We start from the raw sequence: 16998 nt of genomic DNA on the forward strand, positions 1-16998 counted from the left end.
CCGTTTGTTAGAGGACATGGAGGCTTCTGGTCGCCAGTGGGCTCAGAGGAAGGAAGGCAACAAGGCTGGGAAGGTCCCGCCACTGAGGCCACGTGCCAGACGCACCTGCAGCAGGCGGGTAAGAATGTGACGCTGCGTCTCCAGCAAGGCCGCACAGGACAACTGTCACACAGACCCTACATCCCAGAGTGAGGCTGGAGGGTCTGCAACAGAGAATGAGACTCGCTAGAGACAGAGCATCTGGCCAGGGGCAGCTGTGACCGTGCACCTGGCTTCCAGCAGGAGCCGCCGCCGCCCCTCCCCCCGAGCCAGGAGGTGGGCGGGCTCAGCGCAGGTCCAGGGTCAGGTGGAGCGGACCCCCGGGCTGAGGCTCACCCAGGGCCAGAGGGCTACCTGGGCGGGCGGCCCAGACCCTGTCACCCACCACAGCCACACTAGGCCTTGGGGAGGCTCCCAGTGGTGAGGTGTTAGAGGCCAAGCCTGTGCCTGGTTCACAAGGGCGGGCACGGTACACTGGGCCCTCCAGACCACAGCCCTGCTCGGGAGCCACGAGGGAAACGCCTGGCCTGAGTGGCTGCCACACTGGGACGGAGAGCAGCTCACGGTCAGGGCCCACGGGGACTTGCGGCTGGGCGGGGTGGGGGAATGGCGTGGCGGGCTCCCCAGGGCCCGAGGGGCTGGGACAGGGGCCTGGGGGAAGGAGGTGCTGATGGGCACAGGGATCCTGGTCTTGGGCCGCGTGCCCACATCCGCTGAGCCACCAGTGGGCAGGATGGCTTAGCAGGTGGACACTGGCCGCCAGGGCTCCCACGCAGGCTCACAACCCAAGTGGCCCGGGAGCAGACAGGTTCCTCTCCCAGGCCAGCCCAGCCGCTCTGGTGCCTCATAGTGACGCTGCCCCTCAGCCCCCCGCTGCAGAGACCCCAGATCAACACCAGCCAGCAGCTCAGTGGGGATTCTTCACCTCGGACTTGTGCTCCCGGCGCTTCAGTCTCAGCCGTTAGTGTGCACTTCTGCGGGACGCAGCCCCGGCGCTCACACCCCCTTCCAGCAAGGGTGTACAGCAGGGCCCAGCACCACCCAGGATACCACCCCTCAGATGCAGCTGGCCTGGCAGAAGGTTGGACGCCACCCAGGACTACAGCCCGGGACGTGGCTATTTCCTCGAGTCGAAGGTCCCAGTAGCCGGGCTGTCTGGGTCTGGGAACCAAGGAGTAGAAGTGGCCCACCCACCACGCTCCCAGGGACCCACCGGGGCATGTGCGCTTCTCGGGCCTGCGACAGTAGGCTGTGAGAAACCACCAGTCCTGGCTCCCAGGAGGGTCAGCGCCCAGGAACCGCCACCCAGGGCACAGTGACAAGTGTCCCACTCACTTGGCTCTCTGTGGCTGCCACCTGGCCACGGCAGCTCCTTGCAGGAGCCCAGCAGTCAACGGGGGCCACCGTGGCAGGGACGGCCCTGTCATGGCATCTGGTATTTCCACGGCCGTTTTAAGTGGAAGAGCAGAGCCTGACAAGGACCCGGTCACCAGGATTCAGACCCCCAGGGACGGGGCTCTCGGTCAGCTGCCCCCACTCTGGGCAAAGCAGGCAGATGAGCATCGGTCACAGCCTCAGGGCCAGTGGCTCAGTGGGGCTGTAGTTGGCCCCACTCAACCTTGCTCTCGTAGGTTTTCCAGAAAGAACCCGGGAAGCTGGGCTCCAGCAGGTGTGAGGGGCGCTGTGTGGACCTGGAGGGACAGGGGTGGACAGGCTGCAGCAGAGGCCCAGCTGCTGAGACTCACGACCGCATCTGCCTCTGGAGCGTCACCCTTTGCCAACAGGAACCAACTTAGCTGCGCGGTAATCTGCTCCCTCCAAACGACGGACCACGGGGGCGCGCAGCCAGAGTTAGCTGATACAGGAGCATGGAGCCCCAGCCTCAGAGATAAGTTGCAGCCATGAACGGAGTCTTAGGGGCCTGGCAGAGTGTCAGGAGGCCGGCGGGACCAGCGGCAGGGGCTGAGGGACCTCCCGGAGCAGGCCTCAGAGGGCTGGCCTCCACCAGGCCGCTGCTCAGTCTGGCTCTCTCTTCCCTGAGACATGCAGCCTCAGGCCAGCATCTTCCCTGAGGCCCTGCTCCTCTGCCCCTGGCCAAGCTCCGAGCCTAAGGCAGCAGCTTCCACCCGACCCCAACGCACACTGGACCCCAGAACAAAAAAGCAGGGCAGGACGCATAGGAAGGTTGGAATTGCTTTTATTGGGGTGAGCACTGCAGACCCACCCATGGTCGGGTTAGTGTTCTGCCCTCACAGAGGCAGCCGGAAGCCTGGTGCCTCCACCCGCCGCCTGCCTGGGTTAGTGAAACATGCAAAGCTTAGTCAGAGGGTGGAGGCGGGGCACGGGGCACCAAGGTGGGACAGGAGGGGCTGGGCCTGGGCTGGGCGGCCCGTCCCCAGGACCAGAGGGAGCAGTCTCCCTTGAAGAGACAGGCAGGAAGCACCCAGGGTGGGGCCACAGGGGAGCAGAGTCCTGCAGAAGCCCCAGCCACACCCAGCCTGGCCTGGGGCTGGCGTGCCCAGGAGCTGGGCCGTGGGGAGTCTCACCAGAGGGTCTACCTCCCACCCCAGATCTGGGTCCTCGGGGCCTGGGGTGGGAGGGAGGACACTGAAGGCACTTACTAGGGGGCTGAGGCTGGAAGGCAGAAGCCAGAGGCCTGGGGTCTTGGCAGAGTGTCAGGGGCTGGGGGCAGAGTCCGCAGCGTGGCAGGGGCCAGCTGGCTCTGTAGACTGGACCCTCATCTTCCCGCGGGGAAGGTGCTTCTCCGGGCAGGCGGGACGAGATGGCTGACCCAGGACCCCCCCCGCCCTCCCCAATAAGGCCCGCTGAGTGCTAAAGTCAGTCCTGGAAACAGGAAAGAAAGCTGGTCCTGAGGGCTCTGCTCATGATGGGGGCCGACCCCTGCTTCCCCGAGCAGTTAGGACCGGTGATTGGGTGTCAGGGAGCCCAGCGAGCAGGGCTGGGGGAACCCGGCCCAGACAAAACCCTCCCTGAAGACAGGAGGGCTGGGCTGGGGGCCTGGCTTGGGACCCTCCAAGGCACCTGGCTGTGGTGAGTGGCAGGTAGACAGGAGCAGGGAGGCCTGCAGGATGAGGTGGTCCGAGGGGCTGGACCGGCCCCATCCCCCAAGACACAGGCTATCTGGACAGCAAACATATTAATACGTTAGTCCGGTTTTTTTTGGTTAAACTTTAGGCACCGCTTGGGAGGAAGACACCTTTAGACACGAAAAGACCCCAACGCCTGGGCAGGGAACCTGGCCACATGCAGAGCGGGAGGGCAGGGTGCGGGCAGCGGATCAGGCCACTGCAGACTCGGGGCCCCCCAGGGAGGGCGCAGGCCCTGAGGCGTAGCGGCGGCCATAGCCTGAGGAAGAGTAGGAGGACGAAGAGAAGGTCATGGAAAAGCCAGAGCTGGTGGCATCAAAGCTCCCTCGGCGGGAACCAGCCCGGGAACCAGTGCGCGAGCCAGAGCGTGAACCGGCCGTGGAGCCCGAGCCGCTGACGCTGTACGGGCTGTAGTAGCCCTTGCTGGACTGGGCGGCGGCCTCCAGCAGCCGCAGCCCCGTGCCCTCCTCCACCATGCTGCGGTCCAGCGCGTCCTTATAGGAGATCTTGAGCTTGGTCTTGGGGCAGGTGAGGTACTTGGAGTAGGCGCCCACGTCTCGCAGCTTCTGGGCGGTTCGGGCATCCACCATGCCGCGCTGCAGGGCATCATCCAGGGGCACACGGCCTGGGGCATCGGGCTCGATCAGGCCGCCGGTCAGGTACTGCACCTCCAGAAACCGCTGGCCCGCCTCGTAATAGAGCCAGCCCTTCTTCAGGGCCTGAGCGGCCGACATCTTGGTCTTGGTGCGCGGGTCCTCGAAGCCGCAGAAGGCTTTCTGAGCCAGGTTGATGCGGTCCACCATGATCTTGTCCACCAGGCCCTTGTTGACAGCGTCCGTGACGGGGAAGCGCTCGCCGGTGCTGGGGTCGATGATGCCCCCCGTGCAGGCCTGGGCCTCCAGCAGCCGCTGCCCCGTGATGTTGTCCACCAGGTTGCGGTGCATGGCCTCCGTGATGGACACCTTCTCCAGCGTCTCCGTGTCCAGGATGCCGGCCACGGGGCCCGTCTCCTCCGTGGGGTCCGACCAGGAGGCCCCCTGGGTCCTGGAGGCAGCAGGGCTGATGGGATAGGACGAGGAGGACCCCACGGAGGACGAGCGCGAGCGGAAGCCGCCGGCGTTGCCCGAGAGCATGTCTGCGAACTCCGTGATGGAGAGCGTGCCGGCGCGGTACTGGTCCAGCGCCGAGCGGTCGATCAGGTTCCTGGCGATGGCCTCGTCGATGTCGTACTGGCGGCCCGAGCGGCGGTCGATAATCATGGACTTGACCACGCCGTCCGAGGAGGAGATGGTGATCTCCTCCCACTCGCACTCCTGCTCGGACAGCTCCAGGTACGTCTGGTGGTCGATGAGGCCCTTGCGGTAGGCCTCGTACACAGACATCTCCTTGCCCGTCTCCGGGTCCACGATCACCACGCGGCGCTTGCGCACCGAGGACTTGGAGGACGTCTTCCGCTCCCGCTTCCTCTCCTTCAAGGGCAGCAGGCACAGGCCCGTCTGGGGGTCCGTGATGCAGCGCTCCATCAGCTGCAGGTACGTGAGATTCTCCTCTGTGTTGGGGTCGAAGAAGCCCTTGGTGTCGTCGCTCGGGTCCGTCAGGATCTCATTCATCTCCTCGTCGAAGAGGCCACGCTTGTAGGCCACCTCCACGGGCAGCCGATGGCTCTCCTCGGGGTCAATGATGCCGCCCGTGGCAATCTGGGCCTCCAGCAGGCGGATGCCGTGGTCCTTCAGGATCAGGCCCTTCTTCATGGCCTGGAAGAGGGAGATGAGCTTCCCAGAGTAGGGGTCCTTGTAGCCGATGACTGCACGCTCTGCTGACAGCAGTTTGTCCTTGAACTCGGGGCCCACAATGCCCATGCGCACAGCCTCCTCCACAGTCAGCTTGAGCCCCTTGATGGGGTCGATGACGTAGCCAGTGGCCGCCTGTGCCTCCAGGAGCTCGAAGGCCGTGCCAGGGCGGATGATGCCCTTCTTCATGGCTTGGTACACTGACAGCCGCTCCTTGGTGGCATCCACGAAGACGCCAGCAATGCAGCTGGTGCCCTCGAGAAACTTCTGCAGGTTCTTGGTGACCTCCTCCACAGAAGTCAGGCCCTCCTGCAGCTGCAGCGCCGTGGCCTCGTCCATGATCTGCGAGCGCACCAGCTCCTCCACTGTGATCTGCTTGCGCAGGCCGCGGAAGGTCAGCTTGCGGGCGTCTGAAAGGGGCAGGAGGAGCTGGCCGCTGGTCTCATGGCGGCGGCACCTCCGAAGCAGCTGTGTGTAGCTGAGACGCTCGTCTGTGCAGGGGTCCAGGTAGCTGCGCACCTCGCTGGGCTCTGACAGCTGGTCGTACGTGTCCTTGTGGAGGTAGCCACGCTGGTAGGCCACCTCCAGGGGGAGATGAAAGCCCAGGCGTGGGTCCACGATGCCGCCCGTGGCCAGCTGGGCATCCAGCAGCCGCAGGGCCTCCTCTGCGGGGATCAGGTCCTTCTTCATGGCCTGGAAGAGCGAGATCGTCTGCTCCGTATAGGGGTCGCGGTAGCCGGTCACAGCCCGCTCCGCCGAGAGCAGCCGGTCGTGCAGCTCGGGGCCCACCAGGCCCTTCCGCACAGCTTCGTCCACGGTCAGCCGCTCGCCCTTCACGGGCTCCAGGAGGAAGCCCGTGGCCGCCTGTGCCTCCAGCAGGAAGCGGGCCACCTCGGCACTCAGCAGTCCCTTCTTGAGGGCCTGGTATATGGTGAGCGTCTGCCTAGAGCCTGGCAGGTAGACGCCAGCCACACAACCTGTGCCGTAGAGGTAGCGCGAAGCCGACTCCTCCTCCAGCACCTCTCGGAGGCTCTTGGCGCCCTCCCGGAGGAGGCTATAGGTCTCGCGGGAGATGATCCGGGCCTCATAGAGGTCCTCAGCAGTGAGGCGGCGGCGGATGTAGTCGTAGGAAGCCAGATTCTGCTGGCGCACGATCTCGGTCTTCTCGATGATCTCGATGATGATGATGATCATGCGCTCCTTGGTCACCCGGCCGGCCTGGAAGTCAGCCATGAGCCGGGTGCGCTGCTCCTCTGGGATCAGGTCCGACTGCATCACCTCCCACAAAGACATGGTGGAGCCGCCGCGGCCGCCGCCGCCTGGAATGTCGATCTGCGTCTCCTCGAATGCCCTACGGGTCTCCTCCTCGGTATACAGCTGCGTGGTCTCCACCACCTCTGCCTTCTCAGAGCCTTTGAGCGGCAGCAGGCGCAGCCCCGTCTCAGGGTCCTCCACACAGCGCTCCAGCAGCTGCAGGTACGTGAGGTTCTCGTGCGTGTTGGGGTCGAAGAAGCCCTTGGTGTCGTCGCTCGGGTCCGCCAGGACGCGGTTCATCTCCTCGTCGAAGTAGCCGCGCTGGTAGGCCACGTCCACGGGCAGCCGGTGGCTGTGCACGGGGTCGATGATGCCGCCCGTGGCGATCTGGGCCTCCAGCAGGCGGATGCCGCGGTCCCTAAGGACCAAGCCCTTCTTCATGGCCTGGAAGAGGGAGATGGTGCTGCCCGAGTAGGGGTCCTTGTAGCCGGTGACGGCCTTCTCGGCCGACAGCAGCTTCTCGTGCAGCTCGGGCCCCACGACACCTGCCTTCACGGCCTCGTGGACATACAAGCGCTGGTTCCGCACGGGGTCCACCAGAAAGCCGGTAGCCGCCTGGGCCTCAAGCAGGAGAGTGGCCGTGCTGGGCCTGAGCAGGCCTCGCTGCATGGCCTGGTAGATCGTCACCTTCTCCTTGGAGTCCTCCAGGTAGATGCCAGCCAGGCACCCGCTACCTTGTAGCAGCGTCCTCACAGAGCTCAGCTCCGACAGGTCCTTCACCGAGGTCTTGCCGTCCTTGAGCTGCTCAAACTGGGTCCTGCTGAGGACCCCGGAGGCCACGAGCTCGCTGGCTGGCACTGGAGCACGGAGGCCACTGAAAGACAGCCTCTCCTGCCGCACAGTCTCAACTTCTTCCACGATGGTGATGAGGATCTTGATGATCTTCTCCACGGTGACCGTGCCCGTCCGAAACTGCCGCAGCAGCTCCTCTCTCTGCTCCACCGTGAAATACTCGGAGCTGAGCAGCTCCCACACCGTCACCGTCCTGCCCTTGAAGCTGCCCACAGGTACCTCCACAGCAGTGTTCTGAAACGTCTCACGGGCCTGCAGCTCGGAGTAGAGCCCCTCGCGCCGGGCCTGGGCGGCCTTCTCCGAGAGCGGCAGCAGGCTCAGCTCTGTCAACTGGTCGGGCCGGCACTGCTGCTGGAGCTGGCTGTAGGTGACTGGCTCCTGCGACCCGGGGTCGCGGTAGGTCTTGGCTTCATCTCTGGGGGCCGACAGGGCTTGGCTAGTCTCCTCGTCCAGATAGCCCCGGGCACAGGCAACGTCCACGGGCACACGGAGGCTCTTGCTCGGGTCCACGATGCCACCTGTGGACAACTGGGCATCGAGCAAACGCAGGCCCTGCTCCCTGGGGATGAGGCCCTTCTTCAGGGCCTGGAACAGAGAGACACTCTGCCCCGAGTAGGGGTCCTTGTAGCCGGTGACGGCCTTCTCGGCTGACAGCAGCTTCTCATGCAGCTCAGGCCCCACCAGGCCGGCACGCACTGCCTCGTCCACGGTGAGCCGGGCGCTCGTGGCAGGGTCAATGATGTGGCCGGTGCCGGCCTGAGCCTCCAAGAGAGCCACGGCTGCCTCTGGAGGCAGAAGGTCTTTCTTCAGGGCCTCGTAGATGCTCAGCTTCTGCCCCGCCTCCTCCAGCCACACACCTGCAATGACGTTGGCGCCCCGCAGAGCCCGCCGCACGGCACCCACCTCCGCCACCTCTCGCACTGAGCGCTCGCCCCGCTGCAGCTGGTGGTAGAGGTCGCGGTCGATGACCCCGCTCTCCAGCAGCGCGGCGGCAGGCACGAGGGCGCGCAAGCCCTCGAAGCAGAGCTGGTTTTTCTGCTCGTGCTCCTCGACCACGGTGATGACGATCTTTATGATCTTCTCCACGGTGACCTTGCCTGTGCGAAACTGCCGCAGTAGGTCCCGCCGCTGCTCTGCCGTAAAGTATTCGGAGTTGATGAGCTCCCAGATGGTCACCGTCCTGCCCTGGAACTTGCCGAATGGTGCGGACACGGTGGCTTTCTCGAACACGTCCCGAGCCTCCGAGTCTGTGTAGACCAGCTCACCGCCCCTGGCAGCCTGATCGGTGAGGGGCAGCAGGCGCAGCCCCGTCTCGGGGTCCTCCACACAGCGCTCCAGCAGCTGTAGGTACGTGAGGTTCTCCTGCGTGTTGGGGTCGAAGAAGCCTTTGGTGTCGTCGCTCGGGTCCGCCAGGACGCGGTTCATCTCCTCGTCAAAGTAGCCGCGCTGGTAGGCCACGTCCACGGGCACGCGGTGGCTGTGCACGGGGTCGATGATGCCGCCCGTGGCGATCTGGGCCTCCAGCAGGCGGATGCCGTGGTCGCGGACGATGAGGTCCTTCTTCATGGCCTGGAAAAGAGAGATCTGCTGCCCGGTATAGGGGTCCTTGTAGCCGGTGACGGCGCGCTCGGCCGACAGCAGCTTGTGATGCAGCTCGGGGCCCACCACGCCTTCCTTCACGGCCTCGTTGACAGTCAGCCGCCGGTTCCGCACGGGGTCCAGGAGGAAGCCTGAGGCGGCCTGAGCCTCGAGCAGGATGAGTGCCGTGCCTGGGCTCAGCAGCTGCCGCTGGAGGGCCGCATAGACGCTCAGCTTCTCATTGGCGGGCTTCAGCAGCAGCCCGGCAATGCCACTGTGGCCCTGCAGGTACCGGCGCACGTCCTCCCGCTGGGCAAGCTCGGCCACCGTCGTGTGACCCTCAGCCAGCCCCCGCAGCTCCTCTGAGCTCAGGACGCCAACCTCCTGCAGCCGCTGGGCCGGCACCTTCCGCCGCAGCCCGTCAAACGCGTGCTCGGGCTCCGCCTCTGCAGTCGGGCCATCAGGCGCGTCCCGGCCGTTGGGCAGGGCTTTGGTGGTCACGGCCTGCAAGGCAGCGATCTCCTCGGAATGCGCCACCGCGGCCCGGTGCTCCTCCTCCAGGCGCTGCAGCCGCTCGCGCAGCCGCCGGTTCTCCTCGGCCAGCAGCTTCTCCTGCTGCTGCCGTTGCTGCTCCAGTTGCTGCAGCTCCTCCTGCTTGCGCCGCACACCCTCCTCCGCATCGCGCTGGCGCTGCCGGGCCTCCTCCATGCTGGCCACCAGCCGCTCCCTCTCCTGCGCCATCTGCTGCTGCTGCCGCTGCTGCTCCTCACGCAGCTGCTGCGCCTTGGCCACCTCGTCCTGGAAGAGCTGCTCCAGCTTGGCCTTCTCCCGCTCGATGGAGTGCTCCCGCTGCAGCAGTCGGTCCTTCTCCGACAGGAAGCTCTGCTGCAGCGCCCGCGTCTCCTGCAGCAGCTGCTCCTGCTGCACCACCTGCATCTGGAGAGAGGAGAGGGGGACAGTCAGGGACGTCGGGGGCCCCCACCCGGGCCCACCCACTTGCTCGTGGAGGGCGGGCCGGTACCTCCTCGGATTTCTGCTGCAGCAACGTAGCCTCCTCCTGGAGCTTCTCCTTCTCTCGCTCCAGCTCAGCGATGGCCACTCGGAGGCGCTCGGCATCATGGTCACTCTGCTGCCGCTGGACCTCAAGTGTGTGTACCAGTGTCACCTTCTCCTGCGTGGCGAGCTCAGTGCGGTGCAGCTTCTCGCCGATCTCCTCAGCCTGTCTGCGGAAGCGCTGGGCATCCTCCTCGGCACGGGCCTGCGCCCGGCTCATCTCGGCCACGCGAAGCTTGAGGCGCTCAGCCTCAGCGCTCATCTCCAGCTGCCGCTGCCGCTCCAGCTCCAAAGTCCGCTGGAAGCCCTGTGTCTCCTGCACCAGCTGCTGCGCCATCTGCTCCTTGTCCTCCTGCAGCTGCCGGGCCTGCTCCTGCGCAAGCTCCTTCTGCCGCTGCAGCAGCTCCGCTTCGGCCTTGAGGCGCGTAGCCTCCTGCACTGCCTGCATCTTCTCCTTGAGCATCTTTTCAGCCAGAGCCCGCTGTTGCGCCAGGTCCTCCTCGGCCAGCTGCCGCAGCCGGGCTGCCTCCTGGACTGCCACGCTCAGCCGGGCGGCCTCCTCCGCAACCTGCTTCATCTTCTCGGCCTCTTCTTGCAGGAAGCGCTGGGTGTTGTCCTTGTCACGCAGAATGAGCGCGCGGTTCTCCGCCTCGATGCGCGCCTTGAGCTTGCTCAGCTCCTCCATCTGCACGCGCACAGAAAAGAGCTCCTCCTCCACCTGGCTGCGCTGCCGGGCCGCCTCCGTCACCTCCGCCTTCAGCCGCTGCAGCTCCTCGTCCAAGATGCCCTTCTGGTGGTCAGTCTCCTCCAGCTGCAGCCGCAGGGCAGTCAGTTCCTGCTCCACCTGCGCCTTCTGCCGCAGAGTCTGCTCCGCAAACTTCTTGTGCTTTTCCATCTCGGCATCGGCCGCCTGCTTCTGCTTCAAGGCCGCCTGCTCGGCCTGCGCCCGCCGGGCTGCCTCCTGCTCCGCCTCCTTGCGCAGCTTCTCCGCGGCGGCCTGCGCCTGCGCCCGGGCCCGTGCCTGCTCTTCCGCCAACTGCTTCAGCCGCTCTGCCTCTTCCACCTGCTGCCGGGACTGCGCCGCCTCCCCCTCGGCGCGCTCCCGGGCCTCCTCCGCCTCCTCGGCCGCCCGCCGCGCGGCCTCTGCCTCGCCGCGCAGCCGCTCCAGCATGCTCTGCTCCTGCTGGAGCGTCTGCTGCAGCTCCTGTTCCTTCTGCTGCACTGCAAAGGCGTGCGCCTTCTCCTCCGCCTGCAGCCGCTTCTGGGCAGCCTCCTGGGCCAGCTGCAGCTGCCGCGCAGACTCCTGCTCCGCCCGCTCGCGCAGGCGCCGCGCCTCCTCCACCTTGGCCTTGAGCCGCTCCACCTCCTCCAGTGCCAACTTGCGCTGCCGCGCGGCCTCCTCCTCTGCCACCAAGCTCTTCTGCACGCGCTCCTCAGCCTCGCGGCGCCGCTGTTCCTCCTCCGCCGCCAGCTGCCGCTGCCGCGCAGCCTCCCTCTCAGCCTGCTCCTTGCTGCGCAGCGTGTCCTCGGCGTTGCTGCGGATGCGCCCCAGCTCCAGCTCCAGCTCCGCCTTGCCGGCAGCTGCCTTCTCAAAGCTCGCCTTGAGGGCCAGGATCTCCTCCTCCACCTGCCGCCGCTGCCGCAGCGTGTCCTCCACCAGCCCCTTCTGTCGTTCCAGCTCGCTGTCGGACGCCTTGCGCAGCTGCATCAGCCGCTCCTCGATGTCCGCCTTGTGCTGGGCTGCCTGCTCCTCCAGCCGCCGCCGCTGGAAGGCCTCGTCCTCCGCCAGCCGCCGCAGACGCTCGTTCTCCGCCTCCTTCTCCTTGAGCGCGATCTCCGCCTCGGTCTTGAGCCGCGTGGCCTCACTGATGGCGGCCAACTTCTCAGCCAGCACCCGCTCCGCCTCGGCCCGCTGCTGCGCCGCATCCTCCTCAGCCAGCTGGCGCTGCCGCTTGGTCTCCTCGGCCAGGGCGCGCAGGCGGGCAGCCTCCTCAGCCAGCTCGCGGAAGCGGCTGGCCTCGGCCTCCAGCCTCTGCTTGGACTTCTCGCTGGTGGAGCGCGACTCCTCCTCGGCCCGCGCCTTGCTGGCCAGCAGCACCTCCATCTCCGCGCGCACCATCGCCAGCTCCGCCTCCAGCTCCTGGCGCTTCTGCGCAGCTGCGGTCGCCTCGCACTGCAGCCGTGCCAGCGCCTCCTCCAGCAGCTGCCGCTGCTGCTCCCCCTGCTCCGTGCCAGCCCGCAGCCGGATCAGCTCCTGCTCCGCCGCCAGGCGCTGCTGGGCAGTGCCCTCCGCCAGCTGCCGCTGCTTCTCCAGCTCCTGCTCAGCCATCTCCCGCTGCCGCACGGCCTGCTCCTCCGCCTTGCCGCGGCGCCGGGCCTCGCGCTCTGCCTCCTCCTTCTGCTGTTCCGCCTCTGCCTGCGCCAGGCTTTTCTGCTGTGCCACTTCCTCCGCCTGCAGCCGCAGGCGCAGCGCCTCGTTGGCCTTCAGCCGCCAGTGCTCCAGCTCCCGCTCGGCCTCCTCCCGGGCGCGCTCCGCCTCGGCCTGCCGCTGCGCCTGCCGCGCGGCCTCCTCCCGCAGCTGCGCCACTGCCACGTGCTCTTCCTGCAGGGTGCGCTCCAGCTGTGCCGTCTTCTCTGCGAAGGAGGCGCGTTTGCTCTGCAGCTCCACCTCGGCGCTGCGCTGCGCCGTCTCCAGGGCCAACTGCACTTGGCGCGCCCGTTCGGCCTCCGCCTGCCGGAGGCGCCGCTCCGCTTCCTCCGCCTGGAGCCGCAACTCCTCCAGCGCCTGCAGGGCCCGCTGCTTTTCCCGGGCCGCTTCGGCCTCCGCCTTGACGCGCAGGGCCAGCTCGGCCTCCGCCTGCCGCTTGCGTTGGCTCTCGTCCTGCACCTGCCGTCGCAAGCGCTCCGCCTCCTCCTGCGCCTGCCGCTTCTGTGCCTCGGCCTCCTCCGCCCGCGCACGCAGGGCCTGCAGCTCGCCCTCTGCCCCGCCACGCTGGCGCTCGGTGGTCTCCAGCTGCAGGCGCACCACGCGGATCTCCTCCTCAATGCGCAGCCGGCTGCGTTCGGCCGCCTCCACCTGCCGGGCCTTCGCCTGGATCTCAGCCTCCGAGCTCTGCCGCAAGTGCTGCAGTTCCTCCTGAATGCTCCGCTTCTGCTGCTGCGCGTCCACCGCCGCCTCCTCCCGCCGCGCCACCTCCTCCTGCATGCGCTGCTGCAGCTCCTGGGCCTCGCGCTCGGCCTGTGCCTTCGCCTGGGCATGCGCCTCGGCCAGCTGCCGCTGCTTCTCCAGCGCAGCCTCCACCTGGGCCAGCCGCTCCCGCTCCTCTGCCCGCTGCTGCTCAGCCAGCCTCTGTGGCCACGGCCGGGTGGGGGAAGAGAACCGGAGAGAGCGGTGAGCACGGAGCGGGCCGCCGGGCACGCACAGGACACGGCACCACCACAGTTAACTCCGACAGCGCGAGGCGGGGGGCAGGGGCGGGGAACGACAGAGGTCACAGCCCGGCCGGAGGAGACAGCGTGCACCCGCCCAGGGCACTCAGGGCAGTGAGCGCAGCCTGGCCCCACCATGCTCACCAGCCTGGGGAAGGAGGCCCAGGCGTCCTCCCCTCTTCCCGCAGACGGGCCACGGAGACGGGGAGAGAGAGAGAGAGCAAAGCAGGCAGTTCGCAGGGCGTGCGAGCCGCGCCCACCACCCAGCCCTGCCCGTGCCCCGCTGGGCACCTGCTGGCCTGGCTCTGGCCACAGGGCCCCTCTCCCTGGCCTAGGCCCGTCCCTGCAGCACGGCAGGGCAGGCCATCCAGCGTGACGCAGCAGTGCAGCCCTGAGGGACTGCAAGCCTGCAGAGGGGAGGCTGCAGGTAGGCCAGACGGCGAGCCCACCAAGAAGCAGGAGGAACAGGACAGGGAGCCACCTGGGACCCTCCCTCCCCACCCTCATGATCTCCTACTCCTCAGCTCTTCCAGAGCAAGTGGCCGAGCGGAGAGGCTGCATGGAATCCCAAGGAGGAACACACACGAGCGAGCCAGGAGGACACCTGGTGGGGGCACGTGCCAACAAAGGAGAAAGAGGAGGTGCCAGCCACCGTGGGGAGAGCAGTGCAGCGCCAGGCCAAGGTGGGGCAGGCCGTGCTGCAGGGGAGGGGGCAGAGCTGGACTCAGTGGTCTCAGAGAGGTTCCCAGGGGCAGCATCTTGGGGGCGGGGGTGGGCAGGAGAATTACACTCCCACCCCCAGCAGGCCATACCTCCTCCTCCTCCATGCGCCGCAGAGTCTCGCTGATGAACTTGATGTACTGACTTGTGAGTGTGGTCAGTTCGCTGTACCTTGTGCGCAGGTCTACATACTGGGGGGGGTGGGAGGCGGCAGCCAGGGTCAGGCCTGCCTTAAGCCCTAGGGCCCACACACCCCAGGCAGCCCACCAGCCCCAGCCCCGGCCCTACCTCCTGGATGATGCTCTCAGACCCAGACTGGACCTTGGGCTTCTTGGCTGGGGAGGCCACCGGTTCCAGCTGTGCCTTGTACGTGACCAGCTGGAGCTCATAATCCTGTGAAGACACGACAGTCAGCCACCACCTTTGCGTTCCCCTCACTCTGCGCCTGAACGTGCCCCAGGCTTTCAACAGGGTGGCCTGGGCTTGGGGGCACCTCCTCTCAAGGAGAGAGGCCAGCCTCCACGAGGGTAGCAGGAAACCCGGGAGCCTCACCTTGATGGCATTGATGTACTGCTTCGCGAGGCGCTGGCACTCCTCCACCTTTTCCCCTTGCCGCTCGATTTCCTCCAGCAGGGCCTGGGAGGGGAGGGCGGTCAGCGGCCACAGGGCGCGGCCCCCCGCCCCCCGCCCCTGGGGCCCAGCCCGCACTCACCTTCTCCTGCCGCAGCTGCTCCCGCACGGCCCGGCTGTCAGCCAGAGGCACGCTCTGGATCTGCTCCTGTCGCTGCTTGGCGTCCTGCAGCCAGGCATCCAGGGGATCCGCACTCTCACGGTAGTAACGAAGCTGGCGGCCCAGCTGTTCAAGCTCGCGCTGCCTCACGTCGGTCTGGGCCAGCACGGCCTGCCAGCGCTCCAGCAGTGGGGCAACCCGCTCGCGCCAGCGTTCCACGTCCACGTCCCGCTCGCCATGCTGCCGCTGCAGCCGCTCACCCACCTCCTGAGCCCCCCTCAACTCGTCCCGCAGGGCGTCAAACACGGGCTGCTGTGCTTCTGCCTGGACCCGGAGTTTCTGCAGAGGCAGGTGCGGTCTCAGCCCCAGGGCCCCGCCTCTGGTTCCCAGAGCCCCTGCCCTCATGGCGAGGCCCAGGCCCCACAGTACCTTCAGCGCGGCCTTGGTGGCCTCAAGCTCTGGGAGGGTGGCAGGCACGGCCTGGGCCTCCTTGAGCTGCTCCTCGTGTGCCTTGAGCACTTCCTCCGCCCCCTGTGTGCTACGGATCACCAGACTGATGGTCTTGAGCCTGCGGGGAGAACGGGGCTGAGCGACACCAAGTCCCATGCAAGGAACCAGAACCCTGGTGCTCGGCTGATGCCTGCAGTCCGGGCGTCAGGGAGAACAGAAGCCTCGGGGAGAGGGTGGTTGGCGACCTCTGGGACCCGGGGACACTTCAGCTCTGGACTGAGTTCTGGAGACAGCTGTGCTGTCCAGAAAAACAGCAGAAGAGATCCTCAGTCTGCCGCCCCCAGAGCCTAGGAGAAGCTCTCAGCCTTCCAGGCCCAAGACTGGATAAGGGGTGACACCCTGAACCAGATAATGACATTCCTGACAAATCTGGCTTTGTAAAAAAAAAAAGAAAGGCTAACATTTGGATGTGCTATTTACACCACAGACGTTATAGAAGGACCGTGGGCCCTCAGAGCCCAGTGACGAGACTGAGGGAAGGGGTAGAAAATGGCACACGATCCTTCCAAAAGAGTCTGAACCACGTGAACGTACGTGCCGGAACGTACGTGCTGTAGGTGGGTGGCAAGGGGCCTGCAGAGGAAGGGGCCTGGGAAGGGCTGCTTTTCCCCAGGGACACACTGAAACAAGCATGGGCTGGGGGTGGGGGGATTGCTGGCCCCCTGAAAAGACCTCGGCCTCAGATCTGCTCATCCCCTGCCCTACCGCCTGCCTGCCCCCTGCAGCTCCTCATGCCCACCCTCCACCAAGAAGTGCCCCCCCAACCCTGGCCAAACCCCTTGTCTGAACCTCGCTGGCCACGGGCCACCCCCCCCTTCTGGTGTTCCTCACCCTGCTCCTCCTTGGTCTCCTTCCCCTGCCTGCACACCCCAGGCCCTGGGGCCCCGGGGCCCCACACCCCAACACCTCGGTGAGCTGCACCAAACCCCTCTCCCACGTCTGGTCACCAAGAAGTTCCACCTTCAGGGCACATCAGGGCTGACCCCTCTGACCACATCCACAACCACCACCCTGGTCCACACCCACCTCTTGGCCAGACCGCTCAGCAAACCCTTCCTCCTGGCCTCCATCAGCCTGTCCTCTGCCAGCAGACAGTGGTCAGGCCCCCCCACCCCGTGCTCAGAACCTTCCTACCATCACGGCTCCCCAGCCACCCGCAAGTGCACTCACTTCTCCAGGTAGATGGCAGACAAGCTGCGGACCTGCTCCAGCTTGCCCAGGGTCAGCTCCAGCTCTGAGCGCAGAGTCGGGGCAGCGGGTGACGGCTCGGGCAGGGCCAGGACCTTCTCGGCCTCGGCAGAGAGCCGGGCGACACCCTTGCCCAGCCCATCCACCTCAGCTTGTGCTTTCTGAGAAGAAACCAAGTAGGGGACAAGCTTACTTCAGGAGCCCTGCACCCAGCACCCTGGGAAGGCTGGGGAGGGCAGGCCAGGGAGGGCAGCGGGGCCGGGCAGGTGCCTGCCTGCTGCTCAGCAATGCGCTGCGCACACTCCCGCGCAGGCTCTTTGTCTAGCGGCAGACGCAGGCGATGCACAGTGCGGGTCTCGCAGGCCTCCAGCTGCAGCCGGATGTCCTTGAGCTCAGAGATGCATCGCTGACAGCGGGACTCCTCCTGCACGCCTGCAGACACATCCTGCTCACGGGGCCGCACCCCCCCCCCGCCTGCCCACCACCCCCCTGACTTCCCACCCCCCCAGGACCTGCCCACTGCTCTCAGCCTGTCCGCCACCCCGCCCCGGGGCCTGCCTGCCACCCCCCCGCTGCCACCTGCCCCCTCACCTGCCCGCCATGTCCCCCGCTGCCTGCCGCCTGCCCCCCCGCCTGCCCACCCCCCACCACCACCACCCCTGCCTGCCCGCCGCCCCCCCGCCACCACCCCCAGGACCTGCCCACCCGCTGCCACCTCCCCCCAGGGCCTGCCCTTGCCCCGGGGCCT

At 66.8% G+C, this 16998-nt stretch overlaps 1 protein-coding gene across 28 annotated transcripts in view; it reads right to left on the bottom strand.

Moving 5' to 3' along the window:
* Positions 1–2220: 2220 nt before the first annotated feature.
* Positions 2221–16998, bottom strand: part of PLEC (plectin) — a 57930-nt gene continuing 43152 nt past the window's right edge. For all 28 annotated transcript variants that reach the window (XM_027609526.2, XM_027609536.2, XM_027609508.2 and 25 more), the window contains 9 exons: positions 16525–16682; positions 16233–16411; positions 14982–15120; positions 14535–14891; positions 14375–14458; positions 14111–14215; positions 13915–14013; positions 9642–13022; positions 2221–9556 (listed from right to left, as the gene is read on the bottom strand). In XM_027609526.2, the coding sequence (XP_027465327.2) occupies positions 3338–9556; positions 9642–13022; positions 13915–14013; positions 14111–14215; positions 14375–14458; positions 14535–14891; positions 14982–15120; positions 16233–16411; positions 16525–16682 (10721 nt within the window). In that variant the 3' untranslated portion in view covers positions 2221–3337. The remainder of the gene's footprint in view (positions 9557–9641; positions 13023–13914; positions 14014–14110; positions 14216–14374; positions 14459–14534; positions 14892–14981; positions 15121–16232; positions 16412–16524; positions 16683–16998) is intronic.

Source organism: Zalophus californianus, chromosome 4, assembly GCF_009762305.2.
Source record: "Zalophus californianus isolate mZalCal1 chromosome 4, mZalCal1.pri.v2, whole genome shotgun sequence".
NCBI lineage: Eukaryota > Metazoa > Chordata > Mammalia > Carnivora > Otariidae > Zalophus > Zalophus californianus.